This window comes from Suncus etruscus, chromosome 16 (assembly GCF_024139225.1).
Source record: "Suncus etruscus isolate mSunEtr1 chromosome 16, mSunEtr1.pri.cur, whole genome shotgun sequence".
In the NCBI taxonomy this organism is placed as follows: Eukaryota; Metazoa; Chordata; class Mammalia; order Eulipotyphla; family Soricidae; genus Suncus; species Suncus etruscus.
This window is the reverse complement of record NC_064863.1, coordinates 62,344,373-62,363,274: the sequence shown is the minus strand read 5'-3', so window position 1 is coordinate 62,363,274 and position 18,902 is coordinate 62,344,373. Positions and strand designations below refer to the sequence as shown.

The following is an 18,902-nucleotide window of genomic DNA, read 5'->3' as shown; positions in this document are numbered from 1 at the left end:
GGGAACGATGCAGGACAACCCCATATACAGAGAATGAAGATGGCAGCTCTGATGACCTGAAAAGTACCAACCAGCCAGGTATCCTCTTAGATAAGGTGTTTAGAGAACAAAATATGGAGGATGTTCATGGAGCTCAAAAAAAGCATAAATCAATTTGAATGGAACACAAATAAGAATTAAGAGGATAAGGGGACTGGAGAGATAGATGGAGGTAGGGCATTTGCTTTGCATGCAGGACTGTGGTTCAAATCCTAGCATCCCATATAGTTCCCCGAGCCTGCCAGGAGCAATTTCTGAGTGTAGAGCCAGGAGTAAACCCTGAGGGCTGCCGGGTATGACCGAAAAACCAAAAAAAAAAAAAAAAAAAAATCAAGAGGATATGAACTTAGAAATAAGAAAACTTCATACAGAAATAATAGGTTTGAAAAACTTGGTAGATGAAATGGAAAGCCTTTCCAAGGGAGTAACAGCAGCTGAGGACGGGGTCAGTGAGCCAGAGGATGAGATGCAGAACAACTCCATACAGCAGAAGAGATTGGAAAAGAACCTTAAAGAAAATGATCAGACAATGGATAAACTACTCAAAGAACATGAACAGATGAAAAGTGAAGTCCTTGATAAACTCAATAGAAACAACATAGTAATCATTGGAGTCCCAGAGACCCAGGAAGAAAATAATAATAAGAGGAGTTGGAGGAAGAAGAAAAGGGGAAGAGGAAGAAGAAAAAGAAGAGGAATAAGAAGAAGGGGAAAAAAGGAAGAAAAAGAAGAGGAGGAGGAGGAAGAAGAGGAAAAAGTAGAGTGAGAGCAAGAGGAGGAAGAAGAAAAGAAGGGGAAGAAGATGAAGAAAAAGGAGGAGAAAAACAAGAAAAGAGAGGGAGGTGGCTAGGGATGTGGTTCAATTTGTAGAGCTGATGACTTGAACCTAGATGATCTTGTGTTCATGCTTTAATATTCTCACAACTTGTATGAATTCATGTGTATCTGTATGTACATCTAATAAAGCAACTGCAAAATATAAAAATAAAAGAAAATCCAGACAAAATTCTAGGGTTAGGAAATATGACTGATTGCCAGAGGCTGAGGGCTGGATAAGGACTTGATACCAATGGAACACAGAAAGATTTATGGTGTGATAGAACTACTTATTAGCTCAATCATACAATATGGCTATATTATAGATAACATCACAAAGATGTTAAAATGAAGGGCCAGCACAATAGCATGGCAGGTAGAGTGTTTGTCTTGCATGGAGCCGACCCAGGTTGGATCCCTAGCATCTGATATGGTCCCTGAGCACTGACAGGAATGATCTCTGAGTGCAGAGCCAGGAGACACCCCTGAGCATCTCCAGGTGTGGCCCCAAAACAAAACAAAAAACATTTGCTAAAATGAATAGGAGGCTGTTATGTAGAAAAATAAAAATAAAACAGGTATTTGTTGAAATAGAAGATAAAAAGGAAGGAAGAAAAAGATAAAGATATAATTTGCTTTATCTGAATCTTCAAATGACTTGATTTTGATGCTAACATATATTTTTATTCATATAAAATGAGGTAGGTGGCATACACATACTTCCAAATATAATTACATATGTTAAGCTAATCTTATGCATTTTAAAATAATACTAATTGTCATAGTTTATTATTTAGTATTATTAGTATTTGTCATCATTTATTGTTGTCATAGTTATTTATATATTTATTTTGTTTTTTTTTAGTCATACTCTAAAACAAATCAGGTATTACTTTTGGGATTTTGGAATAATGAGAATTTGAATTGGGGCTCCTGCATATAAAAGCATTTGCTGTAGCCCTTTGACCTATCTTCCTGGTTCTTGTAATATCTTAGAATTTTTTAGAAATATAGAAATGGTGGGATGCAGAAAGAACGCCACAAATGGATGTAGAACCTTGGATTTGATCCTTAGTACCATGTTTGTTCTGCTGGAATAGTGGGTGTGATTCAAAGCCAAAAAAAGAATAATGTTAAAATGATTGGGTAATATTGGAGGATATAGAATATCTGTTCCAAAGTATGTGACCTAGATCACATAATTTGCATTTGGGAATCCTGGATGTGTTCCAGGACTGCAGGGTTCTCCAAGCACTCTTGGAAGTATACTCAAGTTAAAAGACAAATGAATTAAAAGAAGCATTTTCTTAATTATTTGCTAAAATTGCAGTTGGAAACTTACCTTTTTAAATGACAAGATTAAGAAGTAGAGAATGAAGAATGTAAAAACATTCTCATTGATTTTATTCGCTGGTCACTGTCTAGTATGTATCTCTTCACTTTTTATTTTCTTTTTTTGGAGAGGAGAGAAAATACCTGGGATCAAACCAGAGCAGCTAAATAGTATCTCTAGCCCAATTATTCTTGATTTGTTGTGTTCTATAGATCAGCTTCTGCAGTTTGCTTTTTTCAATATAATATGTAAACATAATACATACTATTATTATTAGCATATAATAATATATGATAATAAGATATATATATAAATATCTAATATGACTTGGATGTCATTATGTCCCCTTATTTTCCTACTCATTTAAATTTCTAACTGGTTGATCTTTAAATGTATTATTTTAGATGCAAAAATAGAGCAAGGAACAAAGTAGAATCTTCATGTAAGTGGAATATAATAAACAGTTGGGGTTAAATGTTACCTTTAATAAGTTTTATAAAGAAAAAGATCAAGTAATTAAAAATAGTGAAACAGAATGAGCATGGGAGTAGTTTAGAGTTGTTTAGTACTGACTCAGTATATCTGCTTTATTCTTCAAATGTATTTTTTATTTTCATCTGTATTGTAATGAACTTCTTTGTAACTTTTATGGGCATAAATATTTCTGGTGAAAAAATTACTACAGGGATGTTTAAGTTTTAACTTTGGACTCTGCCAGTTTATCTTTTTTTCTTTTTTCTTTTTTTTTGGTTTTGGGGCCACACCCAGTGGTGCTCAGGGGTTACTCCTGGCTGTCTGCTCAGAAATAGCTCCTGGCAGGCACGGGGGACCATATGGGACACCGGGATTTGAACCAACCTCCTTAGGTCCTGGATCGGCTGCTTGCAAGGCAAACACTGCTGTGCTATATCTCTGGGCCCGCCAGTTTATCTTTTTAAAGCACTTGAGATTATTTGCCAATTTATGGAAAATAGTAGTATGTTAATTTTGGATGTTTAAATTTTAACTTTGGACTTTGTCAATTATCTTTTTAAAACACTTGAGATTATTTGTCAATTTATGAAAAATAGTAGTATATTAATTTTGTGTTTATTTGATTCTCAGTGACTTTACACAGGTTTATTAATTATTATTTCTCCTGCAAATTGCCCACTTACACCATTTTGTACATTGGAGTTTTTTTTTTCTTATGCAGTTTTCAGATTTCCTTGTAGTTTGGTTTGAACTATATACATCATATTTTATATTTCAAATAGCCTATTAGTTGTCTTACTTTGATTTGTTTTCACTTTTATGTGATCAGAAGATATGTCTTTCCTTATTAGCATCTAAGTTATTTTTCCAATAGTTTTCTTATATAACTTGATCTCATGTTTTTTTTTTTCCTCTTCTTTAGTTTTGTTTGATTCTAGTTGATTGTAATCTGGAATTTAAAAATTATTTTCTGTGATAGGAAACTACTCATTCCATGACCGTTCTATCAAAATAATTTGAACAATATCTCTTTCCTCCTACTAATTTGAAATATTATCTTCATCTTACTTTGAAAGGACAAAATGTATGTGTTCTGGATTTAGTACTCCATTGGTTTCATGATTATCATTTATATTTGACATCAGGTAGAATTCTCCTCTCCTTTATCTTGTTCAAAATTTTTTTGGCAATTTCTGTGTATTTTCTCTTCCAGATGAACTTTAGAACCAACATGTCAAGTTCCATTAAAAATCCCTTTGGGATTTTGATTGGAAGTGCATTGAATTTACAGATAAATTTGGGGAGAATTGACATCTTTACACTATTGAATCTTCCCATCCAGAAACATGGTATGCCTCTCCATTTTTTCAGGTGTTTTATGTCCTTTAGAAAAGTTTTATAGTTTTGTTATTTTTTTAAAACAAAGATCTTAGTAATTTTCATGTTAGGTTTATTCTTAGGTATTTTTTAGTTTTTGTCATTACTGTGATTCACCTTTCTTCCATTTTACTTTTTTTTCCTTCAATTTGTTATTGCTGGTGTATTGACTTTCTATGTGGTCATACCATTTACTTTTTTAGTCTTAGCTCTTGAAATTTGTGGAATGATTGTTTTTTGCAGGCGATAGGATATATTTCTTTATTTCAGTCTTTACTCTTCTGTAGGGTTGTTTGTTTTTCTGGTCTTACTGCATTGGTTAGGCTTTGAGAACTTTTTGTTACCAGTTAATTTTGACCTCTTCTGATTTAATGTCAGTGCTTCTAAAGAACTTTACACTAATAGATGTGATATATTTCTGCTAGAGTGTTGACTTCTTGACTTGCTTTTTATGATAGTAATGGACATTGAATTTTATAACATGCTTTTTATGAGTGATAATATTCACCTCATATAGTAAACTACAATAATACACTTAATACTAGTCATGTGTTTTTATTTTTAACTTGGATATTTTACTGTGTTGGTAACATAGGCACACTGTGACAGATTTTTTTTTGGTTTATTTTTGTGGGAAGAAAAAAGTAATGAGCAGGTATTGGAAAGCAAAATTTTAATATGTGATGGCATTGTGGAGGAAATAGAGTAGATAGGGTTAAAATGAAGAGACTACCTCTTTTAACAGGTTCTTTTGAAGCAAAAATTAAAAACTGATGTGAAGAATAAAAGTATTAATGAAAGTGATGCTTAGAAAGAAATGTTTTCCAAGTAGGGAAAGATAATTTTATACATATACGATCAATTTTGATTCTACTATTTTCTTTTATCCTTTTCATATATATATATACAGAGAGAGAGAGAGAGAGAGAGAGAGAGAGAGAGAGAGAGAGAGGCAGTTGTTGAATTTAATTTACTTAATGGTATATTATTTTGACCCCTTTTTGCTGTTTTTGTACAGTTTTGCTAATAATAGTGATATTTATTGCTATGAACTAGGGATTTTTCTGTTTTAGGGACGTTATAAATAATCTAGCACTTCTGAAGGATAGATTTGTGATTACCCTTAAGATGACCATTGTGGATATATGATTATTTTTCTGAGCTTCCTTGGTTAAATTTTGATAATCTTTCCCCTAAAAACCATATTTTGTTTAAACTTTAACAGTTAGTAATTTAAAGTTCTGCGTAGTGTCTATAAATTGTTTTTGGTTTTGATTTTGGGCCTCACCCGGCAGCAGTCAGGCTCTGTGCTCAGAATTCACTCCTGTCAGGCTTTGGGGACCATATGTGATACAGGGATCAAACCCCTGTTGGCCACATGCAAGGAAACGCCCTAACCCTCTACTTTTTGTTCTGGCCCCCAATCTTTATACTTTTTTGTTGTTTGTTTGTTTGTTTTTTGGGGGGACACTCATTTGATGCTCAGGGGTTACTTCTGGCTATGTGCTCAGAAATCACTCTGTCTTGGGGGGACCATATGGGACGCCTGGGGATCGAACCAAGGTCTGTCCTAGGCTAGTGCTTGCAAGGCAGACACCTTACCTCTAGCACCACCTCTCTGTTATAATTTTAATGATGATCTTTATGTAGTTTTATCACCTCATATATATTATGAAGATTATCTCCTTGCAAAAGTTGTTGATCTCAAGTTTTTCAATTTATTTTAATCATTGTAAGTTATTGCTTTGTTTTGTATTTCCATATTTAAGACTTTAGTTCTTCTCGTGTATTTTAAATTTGTGGAGGGTGGGTTACACCACATGATACACTCAGAAATTTGCGCTCAGAAATTACTCCTGGCAGAATCGGGGGACTGTATGAGATGTAGAGTATCAAACCCAGATTGTCTCCATGCAATTCCACCCTATTCGTTTTGACCCTCTAGATTTATTTTTTTTTAACAGTTGTAGCCTAGAGCATGTGTCTTATGGCAGGCAGCTAGTATTGCATTTAGAATGCCTCATTACCTTTCCCGTCCTTATCCCTGATACCTTGTAGATTTTGTATTCTTGGAATTTTGAAATTTCACTAATATGCGTGTGTGTATTGTGTTGTGTGTGTGTGTGTGTGTGTGTGTGTGTGTGTATATAGTGTAGGGTGTTTGCCTTGCACGTGGCTAACCTGGGACAGACCTGGGTTTAATCCCCAGCATCCCATATGGTCCTTAGGCCTGCTAGGAGTGATATCTGAGAGCCAGAAGTAACCTGAGTGCTGCCGGGTGTGGTCCTCCCAAAAAACCCACAGCGTAAGAATTATTTTATTTTGAAGCTGTTTTAAATAATTGTTATAAAATGATAGTTGCAAGTAGCAGGTCAAATTTATTATTAATTTGTATAATTATTATTATATCTTACTTTTGGTGGGTTTTTTTTTTTTTGGCCACACCCTTTTGATGCTCAGGTGTTACTCCTGTTTAAACGCTCAGAAATTGCCCCTGGCTGGGGGGACCATATGTATCTTACTTTTGACAGAATTTATAACGTATACATTCAAGTCCCTTACAAAAAGATTTATAAATTCTTGGTGTATGGATTCCATATAGTTTTTCAAATAGTGGTTTTATAAAATTTATACTTAAAAAAGGTCAATTTAATTAATATGTATAGATTTTGTTTGTTTGTGGTGTTTGGGCCACACTGCAGCACTCAGGGTTTAGTTACTTTTGGTTCTGCACTCAGAAAACACTCCTGGCAGGCTCCGGGACCCGATGGGATGCCAGAGATTGAACCTGAGTTGGCCACATGCAAGGCAAATAACCTACCTACTGTGCTATTGCTCCAGCCCCAAGAACTATTATAATTACATAACTGAGTTGTTACAGATAGATAAGTACTTTGAAATATAAGCAAAGAGCTGTTGTTTACTTGTGAAATACTTATTTGATTATTAAATTTAATTACCAGCCCCACACACTGAAAAAAAGTCATTTTATACTTACATTGACTATAAAAATTGCTGTGTTAACCATCATATTACTAATACTGAGTACATTTCTAGATCTATACTAAAATTTATTAAATAAATGAGTGTGGATTCAAGAATATAGTAGTAAATTAGCCTTTAATGAATAAACTGATTCACATTTGCTTTCTTTTATATTTATATTGACTATAAAACAATGCTGTTAACTATTTTGTTAATACCAAATATTTTTCTAGAACTATACTAGAACTTATTATGAGTAGATTCAAGAATATAGGAATAAATTAGTCTTTAATGAATAAATTGACATCTGCTTTATTTACTAACAAATTTTAGGATACTGAATGACTCACTAGTAATTTATATTTATATTTTCATAAGGACTTCACCTAGGACATTCACCTAGTATGGTTTTAGTTTTGGTTTTACTCTTGGCTCTGTGCTCAGAGATCATTCGGGTAGGGTTTGGGGACCATATGGCCTACTGGGGAAGCAAACTCAGGTTAGCTATGCTCAAGGCAAATTCGCTGCCTGCTATATTACCTCATTTCCTCTTCTTCCCTTTAAGTGTGGCAAAATTTGAATTTGAAGACACTTCATTTTCTTGGTGGAATGTTAGAATTCTTTGTTCTAGATCTTTCTTTTTTAAAATCAAGGTCTGGATCACTTGTTGAAATAAATTATCTTGAAATTCAGGTTCTAGTTTGAAATGAAATAATACAGGTATAGGATTGTCTTTATAGACAGTAGAAACAATAATAAAAGGTAAATAACCATGGAATGGGAGGATGAAAGAATGATCAAGAAGGTTGTATAGCTAATCATTCTCATTTCAAGTATTTCTCTTCACAAGCAAGACTGATTCTTCCCCAACTTGATGTTTTGTTTGACATATTGACAGTCTTTTGTTTGACTATTGAAGTAAATTCCTAGTTGGTCTCTTATTTTATCTAAAATCATCTTCCAACTCTTCTTGAGCTGTCTCTCTATAAAATATGATTTTTAATGCTTAAAAAGTTTCAGCATAATATTGAAAGATTTGATTATTCTGAGCATTTTTACCAGCATCATTCAGAATTTTATACTTACTTAAATCACTCGTAGCACCTATTTAATATTTCTTGAAAAGTACCAGTTTATTTCATTGTAATTGGATTCCCTATATGGCATTAATAATTTTGTGTCTCTTTTGAAGAATAGTTTGAAACATATTACTAATGTTTCACATTAGGGCTAAACTGCATTTGCCAATGTTAGTGTAACTTGTGTTTTGAGTATAGGAGGCTTAGATGTATCATTAATTTTACTCCAGAAAATTGTTTAAAGATCTTGGTTTTGTCATTGTGTTAATTTTATTTTGAGTAAGTAGGAAGTCAAAAAATTAGATTACTTTATTGATCTAACTCATATATAAGTACTTGCTGCACACCTTTGTTTCTGCTGAATCCTGACATGCTTCCTATGCTATCTAGTAGGTGTCTCTTTAGACATTTTCTTATCTAACCAGAGTAGTGTTTTTTGTTATCTAATACTCACTTTCTATTCTGATATCTTCAGTTATTTAGAAGTTTCATTTTGTATTTGTATTATATTTCTAATTACATTATTTTCAATCTTTTTATAACAATTACTTTTTTTTTTTTTACTAGCATTTTCCTCTTTTCCTCCTTAAACATGTTCTACAGTTTAGATTTGTCTGTTTGCTTCTATTTTACTAAGTGGTTCTACTTTCCATGGTTTTTGTTGTTGTTGTTGTTTTTCTTTATTTTTGTCCCCTCCCTCTCAAGACATTTGGCACTGTCTGGAGATACTTTTGGTGTTTCACATAACCTATAGGAGGGATGTTACTAGCATCTAGTTAGTAGAGGAAGTACATCTTTTTTTTTTTTTTTTTTGGGTTTTTGGGTTTTTGGGCCACACCCGGTAACGCTCAGGGGTTACTCCTGGCTATGTGCTCAGAAGTTGTTCCTGGCTTGGGGGACCATATGGGACACCGGGGGATCGAACCGCCGTCCATCCAAGGCTAGCGCAGGCAAGGCAGGCACCTTACCTTCAGCGCCACCGCCCGGCCCGAGGAAGTACATCTTAAAGAGGATTAGACTACCTCCAAAAACAAAGAATTACCAGGCCCCCAATGTCTGTTGTGCCAAAACTGAGAAATAGCAATTTAACTTGTTGGTATAATTGCCTTAATCATTTTTGCCAACTGGAAATTTCCAAAAGGCTCTATAGATTTATTTTTAGGGGTGCAAGAATAATTTAGAGGAGGTGCTATTTTTCATAAAGCAGGGGTTTATAAGTGTTCAGTTTTTTCACTTTCAAGAATTAAAACAGTAGGTTCAATTAATGCCAGGGTTTTGTTTGTTTGTTTGTTTTTGTTTTTGTTTTTTGGTAAGTTTTTTGTTTTTGTGTGTATGTTTTGATAGGTGGGGTCATGCCCAGCAGTGCTTAGAGGTTACTCCTGGCTCTGCTTAGGAATCAATCCGAGAAGGCTGAGGAAACTTGGGATTCCAAGAATTAAACCTTGAGTTGGCCACATGCAAGGGCAAATGTTTGTTGTACTAACTCTCCAGTCTCTTGTTTTTTTCTTAAATAATTTACTTTTCTGTTGTACCATACCTGGCAGTTCTTAGAAACTACTATCAGCTTGGTGCTTGGAGGGAGCAGAAGAAACCATGTGAAGTTGGGGGATGAAACTTCATTATGCAAAGCATACATTCCAGCCTTTTGGCCTAGCTCCATGGGCCTAAGTAGAGAATTGGAGGCCAGCTTTTCCTAAAGTAGTAGGTAAAACAATATTTCCTGTGGCATATAATTCTCTGTGGACAAAATAAAAACTAGTTAATGGATAACAGGTTTCATAGTGATAGAAATTAAAAAAACTGCTTTTTAAGAGACTGATGCTTTTATTTTGCTGATCTTAAACAAAATACTCTCTGGGTAATCAAAACAACTTATCCAAATTATTTAAATATAACATGTCATTAAGCTTTGTATATCAATATCTTTGTAGGTAATTTCCTGTCAAGAATAACTTTAAGGACCAGGTTCATAGCTTAGTAATAGAGTATTTTCTTTGAGATTTTGAGTTTAAATTCTGGTTTGCAAATAAAGAATAGAAAAAAGACAAATAAGTTTAAAGAGAACATTCATTTTCTTCTGTTTTCTCTCTTTTATGAAAGATCATTTTGTTACATTTAAAGAAAGTGTATCAAACTTTCTTTGCATTTCTTATCCCAACCATTTTTAATGTCCCTGAATTTGGTTGTGACTCAAAATTACTTTTTTCTATAGAAATATAATGAAAATGAGTTATATTTCACTGGGGAAATATGTTTTAGTTTTTTGTTTGATTTTGGTTTGAGGCTCTATCTGGCAGTACTATTAGGGCTATTCCTGACTGTCAGAGGTCATTCCTGACAGGACTTATGTGACCGACCATATGGAGGGTTGGGGATCGAACCCACCTCCTAAAGCTTTACTTACTCTTTTTGTTTCTGGGCCACATTTGACAATGCTCAAAGGTCACTCCTGGCTGTGCACTAAGAAATCACTACTGGAGGTGCATGGGGACCAGGTTGGCCTTTATGCTAGACAAGAATCTTACCTGATATACTATCCCAGCCCTGCATTTTAACATTTAATCTGAATTAGCTCACCTTAGCATATGTAACTGGTATGGGCCTAGAACATAGTTTGCATTTTAAACAAAAAATAATCCCTTTCATGATAATTTGGATATTGAAAGTTACATTAGAAATTTGGATATCTTTTTGATCAAAGGTGCTCCAGGTTATGAATGATTCATTCTCACTGTACAAAGCATTTGACATTACTAAATGAAGTTTAAACTGGAGAGATACTATATATTACACATGGAAAAAAATTACATTTTAACATCACCAGAATGCCATTAAATATCTCAGATCCATAAAGAAACTTACTTTTGTTTACTTTGTACTTCTGTCTGTTTGTATTGGAACCAATAGAAATCTGAAAGATTATTTCATGTAGAATTGTTTGATAGAAATTTGAAGGAATTTTTCTCAATATGTTTGTATATTGCATATTCTATATGATGATTTTTAATACTAAATATATGCCGATTCAGTAGTTGTTCCTTATTACTTGAGATTTGTTTTGGAGAAAAGCAATAGCAATTTCTGATTTTTTTTTTTTTTTGGCTTATATGTCTTATTTTGCATTGAACATCCTTCAGTGATCAGGACTTTCTCCTGGTTCTGTGCTCAGGGTTCACTTCCAGTGGGGTTTGGGGAACCATTTAAGGTGTTGGGGATTGAATCATGTTGTCCACAATGCAATGCAAGTACTCTGCTCTCTGTACTGCCAAAGTTTCGGATGTTTTTATGTATAACTTTAATTTATTTTTGTTATTTTGGGTCATACCCAGCAGTGCTTGGGGCTTTCTCCTGGCTCTGGGCTCAGGAATTACTCTTAAGTGAGCTCAGGGAAACCATAGGGATGCTGGGGATCAAACCCATATTGTTCCTTTGCAAGGTAAACTCCCTTGAACTATTGTTCTGGCACACTAAACATTTATTTTTTGAAGGTTTTGTTTTGCTAGTAATGTAGCTCATTGATGAACACTTTTGTGCTGTGAGAGACCCTGCTCCCCCAACATATATTGCTATATTATTCTTGATATCTAAAGACTCTTCATGAACATAACTATCTTCTAAGTTATTAACTTTGGTATATATTTTACTAATTTACTCCAGGGGCCAGCCACAGTGATTACAGATTTCTCCTGTTTATGTGCTCAGGAGTCACACCTGGCAGTGCTCATTGTACTGTATGTGGTACTAAATATCAAGTCCAGGTTGACCATGGGAAAAGCAAGCACCCTATCACCTATATTATCTCTTTGGTCCCTTCAGAAGTTTTGGGTGTGGGTACACACACTTGGCCTTACTTCTTCTGAACCTTTGCTTACTGTTGGCTCTGTGCTCAAGGATTACTTCTGATGATGCTTTGGGTACCATATTATGATGCTTAGATTTGTAAACTTTGCTGATCATTTTTAGTATTAGTTTATCTGATAATTATCAAACTTTTGTCATCAAATTAGAAAAGGATATATTTTAGTTGCTTAATTTGTAAGGAAAATCCAAACCAGAGTTTTAAATTTTTATTATATTTAATTTTTTTATTATTGAATTTGGTATATGTTGCTATATATCAATTAGTTCTCAATGTTTGGTCTGTACAGTGTCTAGCAGACCATTTTGGGATGTCTAAGAAATCATAATTATTTTCATCATAATACTACCAAGTTATGGGGCTGGAGCGATAGCAAACAGTAGTGTGTTTGCCTTGCACACGACTGACCCAGGACAGACCTGGGTTTATGGACCCCAAGCCAGAGGAATTTCTGAGCACATAGCCAGGAGTAACCCCTGAGTGTCACCAGCTGTGGCCCAAAGCAAAACAACAAAACAAAATACTACCAAGTTACTGTCTTTTTTCACTGTATTCTTACTTATATTGTTAATTGCAAGAACAAAAATGGTAAAACAGTAATATTATGAACTAATGTTACTTTAATAGAAATGTCACATAACACTGATTAATTTTATAAAATCCTCATTTTAAAATATTCAACATTACTGTGCACAGTAAAGTGGTATGTGCATAGACAATATTTCTGTGTATGAAAATAAGAAAAATCTCCCCATCTCCTTTAAGTTTGTGGATTAACTGATCTTTCCCATGATTTTTTTTGTCTGGAATCTGTAATTTGCGGACATACATAAGTGAGCATATTGGGATATTTGACAGAAGTCTTCAGAAATGAAGTCTCTTATTTTAGGGAAAATCATTAACTTCATTTGTTATTGCTAGGAAATTAAGTAAACATTTAAAAGCACAAATTAGAAGTTGAGAAATTGTTAATGACAGGTTGTTACCTTTCTAAAACTTAACTTTTTATGAACTAGTGGTGATACTAATATGATTCTTTAATATTGTTTTTTATTTTACACAAGGTATAGGTTAGTAAATAGAACCTATATGAAGCCCTTGAGAGTTCAACACTTAGTAAATATACAAATGGGTCCTGAAAGCAGAACATTTAAATAGCTGGTTTAGTGCTGTGCTGAAGAGTTAATATTTACAGTGTAAATTTCACAATATTTCTGTACCCCAATTTCAATTACCAAATTAAAGTCGAAAAGAATGCATAGTATTTTTCTAATTTTAAAGAATTAGAATGTGGCATTCTTAAATTCTGCAAATGTTATTTTTTTTTTTTATAAACATGGGTTTATATCTTACTGGATTTATTTGGGGTGTCATTGTATTGATATTTACATTAAAGTATTTTCTTTTTCTTTCTCTTCACACTTTCCTTTTCTCTTTTCATTCTTTCCTTCCTTTTTGGCATTTATTTTTATAGGTGGAATCTTTCATATTGGATCAGGATGATTTGGAGAATCCAATGCTGGAAACAGCTTCTAAGTTGCTCTTATCAGGTACTGCTGATGGTGCAGACCTCAGAACAGTAGATCCAGAAACACAGGCTAGACTGGAAGCTTTACTCGAAGCTGCAGGTAAGTCTGCAAACTTCAGATATGTACTGAGTCTACCTTACTTTTTGTCATTCGAAATATATTACCTTAAATAATTGTGGATAGTGCAGTGGTCAAGTTGATGCCCCTTTGCCAGAAATAGTAATGCAAAGGATACTCTTAACTACTTAAACACCTCTCTCTCTCTCTGTCTGTCTCTCTGTCTCTGTCTCTGTCTCTGTCTCTCTCTCTCTCTCTCCTCACTCACACACACACACACACACACACACACACACACACACACACACACACACACACACACACTAAATCCTGAGCACTGCTGGGCGTGGCCCCACAATAAACCAAAAAATTATTTTATTTACCATAGTACATCCTGTCCTCATACTCCTATATCACTCTTACAGAGCTTTATTTTCTTTTTTTGACTTTTAGACCACACTGACATTGATCAGGGCTTACACTTGACTATGTTTTCAGGAGATTCCTCTTGGTAATTTTCAGGGATTGCACCCCAGTTGGCTACATGAAAGGCAAACATATTTGTTGTACTGTTTCTTTGACCCTTTGATTTTGTTGATTTTTTGCAGTGTTAAACACTGAAAAATCACCTACAGGTTAAGTCTCACCACTATCATCTTTTAATCATTTCTCTTTGGATACTCATTGTTTTAAGGGCAATGTCTTTCATTTTTGTGTGGTGAATTGCAAACTGTTAGAATTTAGGGAGCTAAGAACAGGTAGGTTGCCAAGGTTTCACTGTTTATCATGCATGTGTTCATTTAATGCCAATTTTTCAATTTAGTATCTTATCTCGTCTTTACTTCATGCCTTATTTATGTCTTATTAGTTCAGGGCCTTTCTGATTTATTTCTTTAGAGCAGTGTTTCTCAACCTTGTTCTGACCATGGTTTCATTCCTACCTTGGGACTCCCTGTCCTACCAGTTGACCCCTAGTCTTGTGGTGGGGAGATGGCTCAAGGACTGAAGTGCTTGCCAGGTGTATGCACAGAGCCCTGGGTTTGATCACCATCATTCAAAGCCCACTGGACTTTGCTAGGTATAACTTTGCTATAGAACCAAGGTACTTGGCTAAAACTCCCATTTATATTTGGGCTCTTAATTTATATTTGCTAAATCAACCTTTGAAAACAGGAGTTTATACTCATTTAATATGAAATATTTTGCCATTGGTACTTTTTAAACAATTTCTTTAGAATGATCCAGATATATTTCTGACAGATAAGTAGGTGTGTGTGTGTGTGTGTGTGTGTGTGTGTGTGTGTGTGTGTGTGTGTGTGTGTGTGTGTGTGTGTTAGCTAAAATAGTGGGGATTATTTTCTCAAGTCCACATGCATTAGATCTTATTGTTAATACCTTTGGATATTAAGTTGAGTAAATGCTTAGCAAATTAGATTTAAACTGTGGTTAGTGACAGATTATTTAGTAGGTGGTGTCAGTCTTAGATGTAGATATTTCTTTTCACTTATAGCAGATATTTAGTCTGTTCTCAACATTTATTACATCTCAAATTATCAAGACTTATAGCTAAATTTCTTTTGTACGTGATGAGATGTAATATTTTATAGTTTGGATTTTCAGGATGAAAGGCAGATAGTATAAACTTTAACATAATTTATACTATTGAGCCCTGATAAGACATTTGTACAGGGGCCAGAGCAATACTATAGTAGGATAGCGTACTTGCCTTGCACTCAGGCCACTTGAATGTTGATCACAGGCATTCACAGCTCTTCCTGGAGTAGTTACTGATTGCAGAGCCAGAAGTAAGCCCTGAGCAGCTCCAGGTGTATCCCAAAAACAAACTGAAAAAAAAAAAAATTGCATAAATGCTTATTCTCAAAATCTTTGTGTCTGTTCAGTTCAATGGATTTTTTTATTTTTATCTTTTTTTTTCAGTGAGTTTTTTAATATCCTAAAATGATGTTACTTAATATTTAAATGCATTTTTAATAACTTCCATATAATATTTTAAAATGTAGCCTTTGGATCAATAAATCTTGGGACCAACATTTTGGGATGTTTTTATTTCCAACAGTCTTCCAGTGTGAGTGCGCACATGCACCACACATGGCAGTGCTCAGGAGTCACTCATGACTCTGCGCTCAGAAATCACTCCTGGTAGTCTTGGGACCATATAAGATATTGAGTTTCGAGCCCAGGTAGGTCCCAGGTCGTATGTGTGCAAGGGAAAATGCCCTACCACTATTCTATCACTTCAGCCCCCAACAATTTCAGCTTTTAAATAAAGGTTTTTCTTCCAAGGGTGTGATAACTCTTAGTTTTCCTAGTATAGACCAAATATTCATATCTGTCACCATAGGGTTATAGGAATCACAAAGAAGTGAAAAGATGTCACCTATAATTGGAAATGGAGAATTCCCCTTAATATTCAGAGCAAATAATAGGTAACTTCAATGTACTATTGGGAGGGTAAATGTTAACAAAGATCGTTAAGTAACCGAATTTTCTTTATTTTTCCCCTTGGGTATATATCTTTACTGATGTGAACATAACATAGGAATAGGCAAATTATCCACGGCTGATGGTAAAGCCTTTGCAGATCCTGAAGTACTTCGAAGGTTGACATCGTCTGTTAGTTGTGCGTTGGATGAAGCTGCTGCTGCACTTACCCGTATGAGAGCTGAAAGCACAGCAAATGCAGGGCAGTCGGACAAGTAAGTACATTTTTTCGATGATTCAGTTAAAAAATATTCATGGAAATAATTTGTGCATACTGAGTTCAAATGCCCTACAACTGTGCTGTCTCTCAGGCCTCCGAGCATTTATTTTGTACCTGACTCTTAAGTTCACCTTACTTGCGATATCTTGTTTATACCCACAAAAAGCCTCGAGTATGGATATTGTTGTTTTCTCTCAGTTTAGTTAGAAAAACTTTAATTAGAAAACAAATTAATTATTTTCTTTAAGAAAGCATCTGCAAATGTGTCAATGCATTTTCCCTTTTTTCAGCGTCTTATTTTGTAAAACAATTTATGTCATTAATATTAATCACAATTTTCAAGCTAAATTCCGTTGTAGGAGTCAGAGCAGTAGTACAGTAGATAGGGCTCTTGCCTTGCAGGCCACCATCCCAGATTTGATCCCATGTCACCCACTGTAGTTCCTGAGCCTACCAGGAGGGATCTGTGAGCACAGAGCCAGTTGTGGCTTGAAAACAGAAATAACAAAAAAAAATGCCAAACATAAAGATTATCATTATATAAATCTGGTGAAAATACATATTATTGCCATTCATAAAACAATTGCTATTAATCAGATTAAATTATCTGGAAGTTTTGCTTTTGGACAATTTTAAGGCAGAGGGTGATTATTGGTAAATATACAGACTTTTGCCCTATATAAAAGTCATTCATATGCCTTAAGACATTTATTCATTCTTGGGAAAAATTAAACAATTTTATCTATTTTAACAGTTTTTTTAGTTTCTGAGACAATAACATTATTGTTTTATGTATAGTTTTAGAGAACATATAATAGCATTGAAGAATTGACATTTGTATTATAGTGTTTTCTGTTTTCAGTTTTGAAAACATGTATGGGTAGTGTAGAACAAAATGAATATGCTGGTTCTTTTTTCATTTTCATCAAGATGTTTTTAATTGCAAGGACCATTTTAAGCTGTTTGCTTTGGTGGGTTGAGAGGACATTTGGTACATGGGATTAGACCCATACCTCATATGAAAGTCATATGTTTACCATTTGAATCTTATTTTGCTCCAGATTTTTATTTTTGTTAATTTCTTTTACCATTCTTCTCTATATTGAGTCGTTAGAATTTCATTCTTGGTTAGCATCAGCTTTATTAGTCTATAATTTTAATAGTATTCTAATTATTTTAATGTGGTGCTTGATGTGACCATTAATCAAAAACATTTTGTTATTTAAAATAATTCTAAAAGTTAGCAGCAAAAGAATCGATCACTTTTCTCTCAGTGATGTTTATTCAGCAAAGCTTGGGACATATAGTGTATAGCTGAGTACTCTCCACCAGATTTTACATTAATTGGGTGCTATGCCATATACCTGATTTTCATAAATTCTTAGCTTAAAAATATGAAGTTCAGTTTTGCTGAAGTAGCTCCATACATATACAAATTGAAAGTCCAGATGAAAAAGTAGAGAATACATGAACGTTAGGGGCAAAGAGTGAAAAATGGGATTGATAGAAAATTTATGTTTATATTAAAGAACTCTATTGGGAGTATTTGTTCTATACTTGTTTTAAGATGATAGAGAATACTGGGCTTAGAGACTCTCAAAATTATGTACATGGGGGGGTTGGTCGGAGCGATAGCTCAGTGGTACGGCACTTACCTTGCAAGCCTTGATTCGATCACCCGGCATCTCATATGGTCTCCCAAGCCAGGAGCAATTTCTGAGCGCATAGCCAGGAGTAATCCCTGAGCATCACTGGTTATGGCCCCCAAAACAAAAATATCTGTACATTGGAAATTAAGTGATAGGCTTACTAGGTGTAACACTATTAATCTTGAGAATACAATTAATGATTAGATAAAAAAAACATTTGTAGTATAGCATGCAATAATAAGAACTATGGAGACAGAAATTGGGGACATCAGTGGCAGGAAATGTGCACTTATGAAGGGTATTGTACACTGTCTGACTGTAATTCAATCATGAACAACTTTGTAACCTTAGAAAATAAACAACCATATTATGAACAACCTTGTAAACCATGGTGTTTAGATAAAGTAATTAAAAAAAAAAAAAGAACTATAGGACTGGAGAGATAGCACAGCAGTAGGGCATTTGCCTTGCAAGCAGCTGACCCACGGCCAACAGTGTTTTGAATCCTGGCATCCCATATGGTCCCCGGTCAACAGTGTTTCGAATCCTGGCATCCCTTATGGTCTCCAGTGCCTTCAAGGAATGATTTCTGAGCACAGAGCCAGGAGTATCCCTGAAGCACTGCCAGGTATGGCCCAAACAAAACAAAACGAAACAAAAAAACATAGAGAAAAAATCAGTAAATTGCTAGGATAGTGTTTGAGTTGGAGATAATGTTGCATTTTTGATAAGGGTGTCAGAATTCCTCACTGAAAAGATGACTTAAAAACTTTTATTTAAAAAAATATGGGGGCATACACAATGGTTCTTAAGGATCACTCCTTGGTCTGCACTCAGGAATCAGTCCTAGCAGGCACCAATGAGTCTATAGGATGCCAGGGAATAAAACCCAGGTTGGATGCATGCTAGACAAGCACCTTATCTGCTCTACTATTGCTTTAGTCTCCAAAGTGACTTTCTAGCAAAGATCTGAAAAGGGAGTG

At 34.6% G+C, this 18,902-nt stretch overlaps 1 protein-coding gene across 3 annotated transcripts in view; it reads left to right on the top strand.

Moving 5' to 3' along the window:
- Positions 1–13,440: 13,440 nt before the first annotated feature.
- The window catches only part of ANKRD17 (ankyrin repeat domain 17), a 115,805-nt gene continuing 110,343 nt past the window's right edge, over positions 13,441–18,902 (top strand). For all 3 annotated transcript variants that reach the window (XM_049789907.1, XM_049789906.1, XM_049789905.1), the window contains exons 1-2: positions 13,441–13,590; positions 16,109–16,265. In XM_049789907.1, coding sequence (XP_049645864.1) covers positions 13,479–13,590; positions 16,109–16,265 — 269 coding nt within the window. In that variant the 5' untranslated portion in view covers positions 13,441–13,478. The remainder of the gene's footprint in view (positions 13,591–16,108; positions 16,266–18,902) is intronic.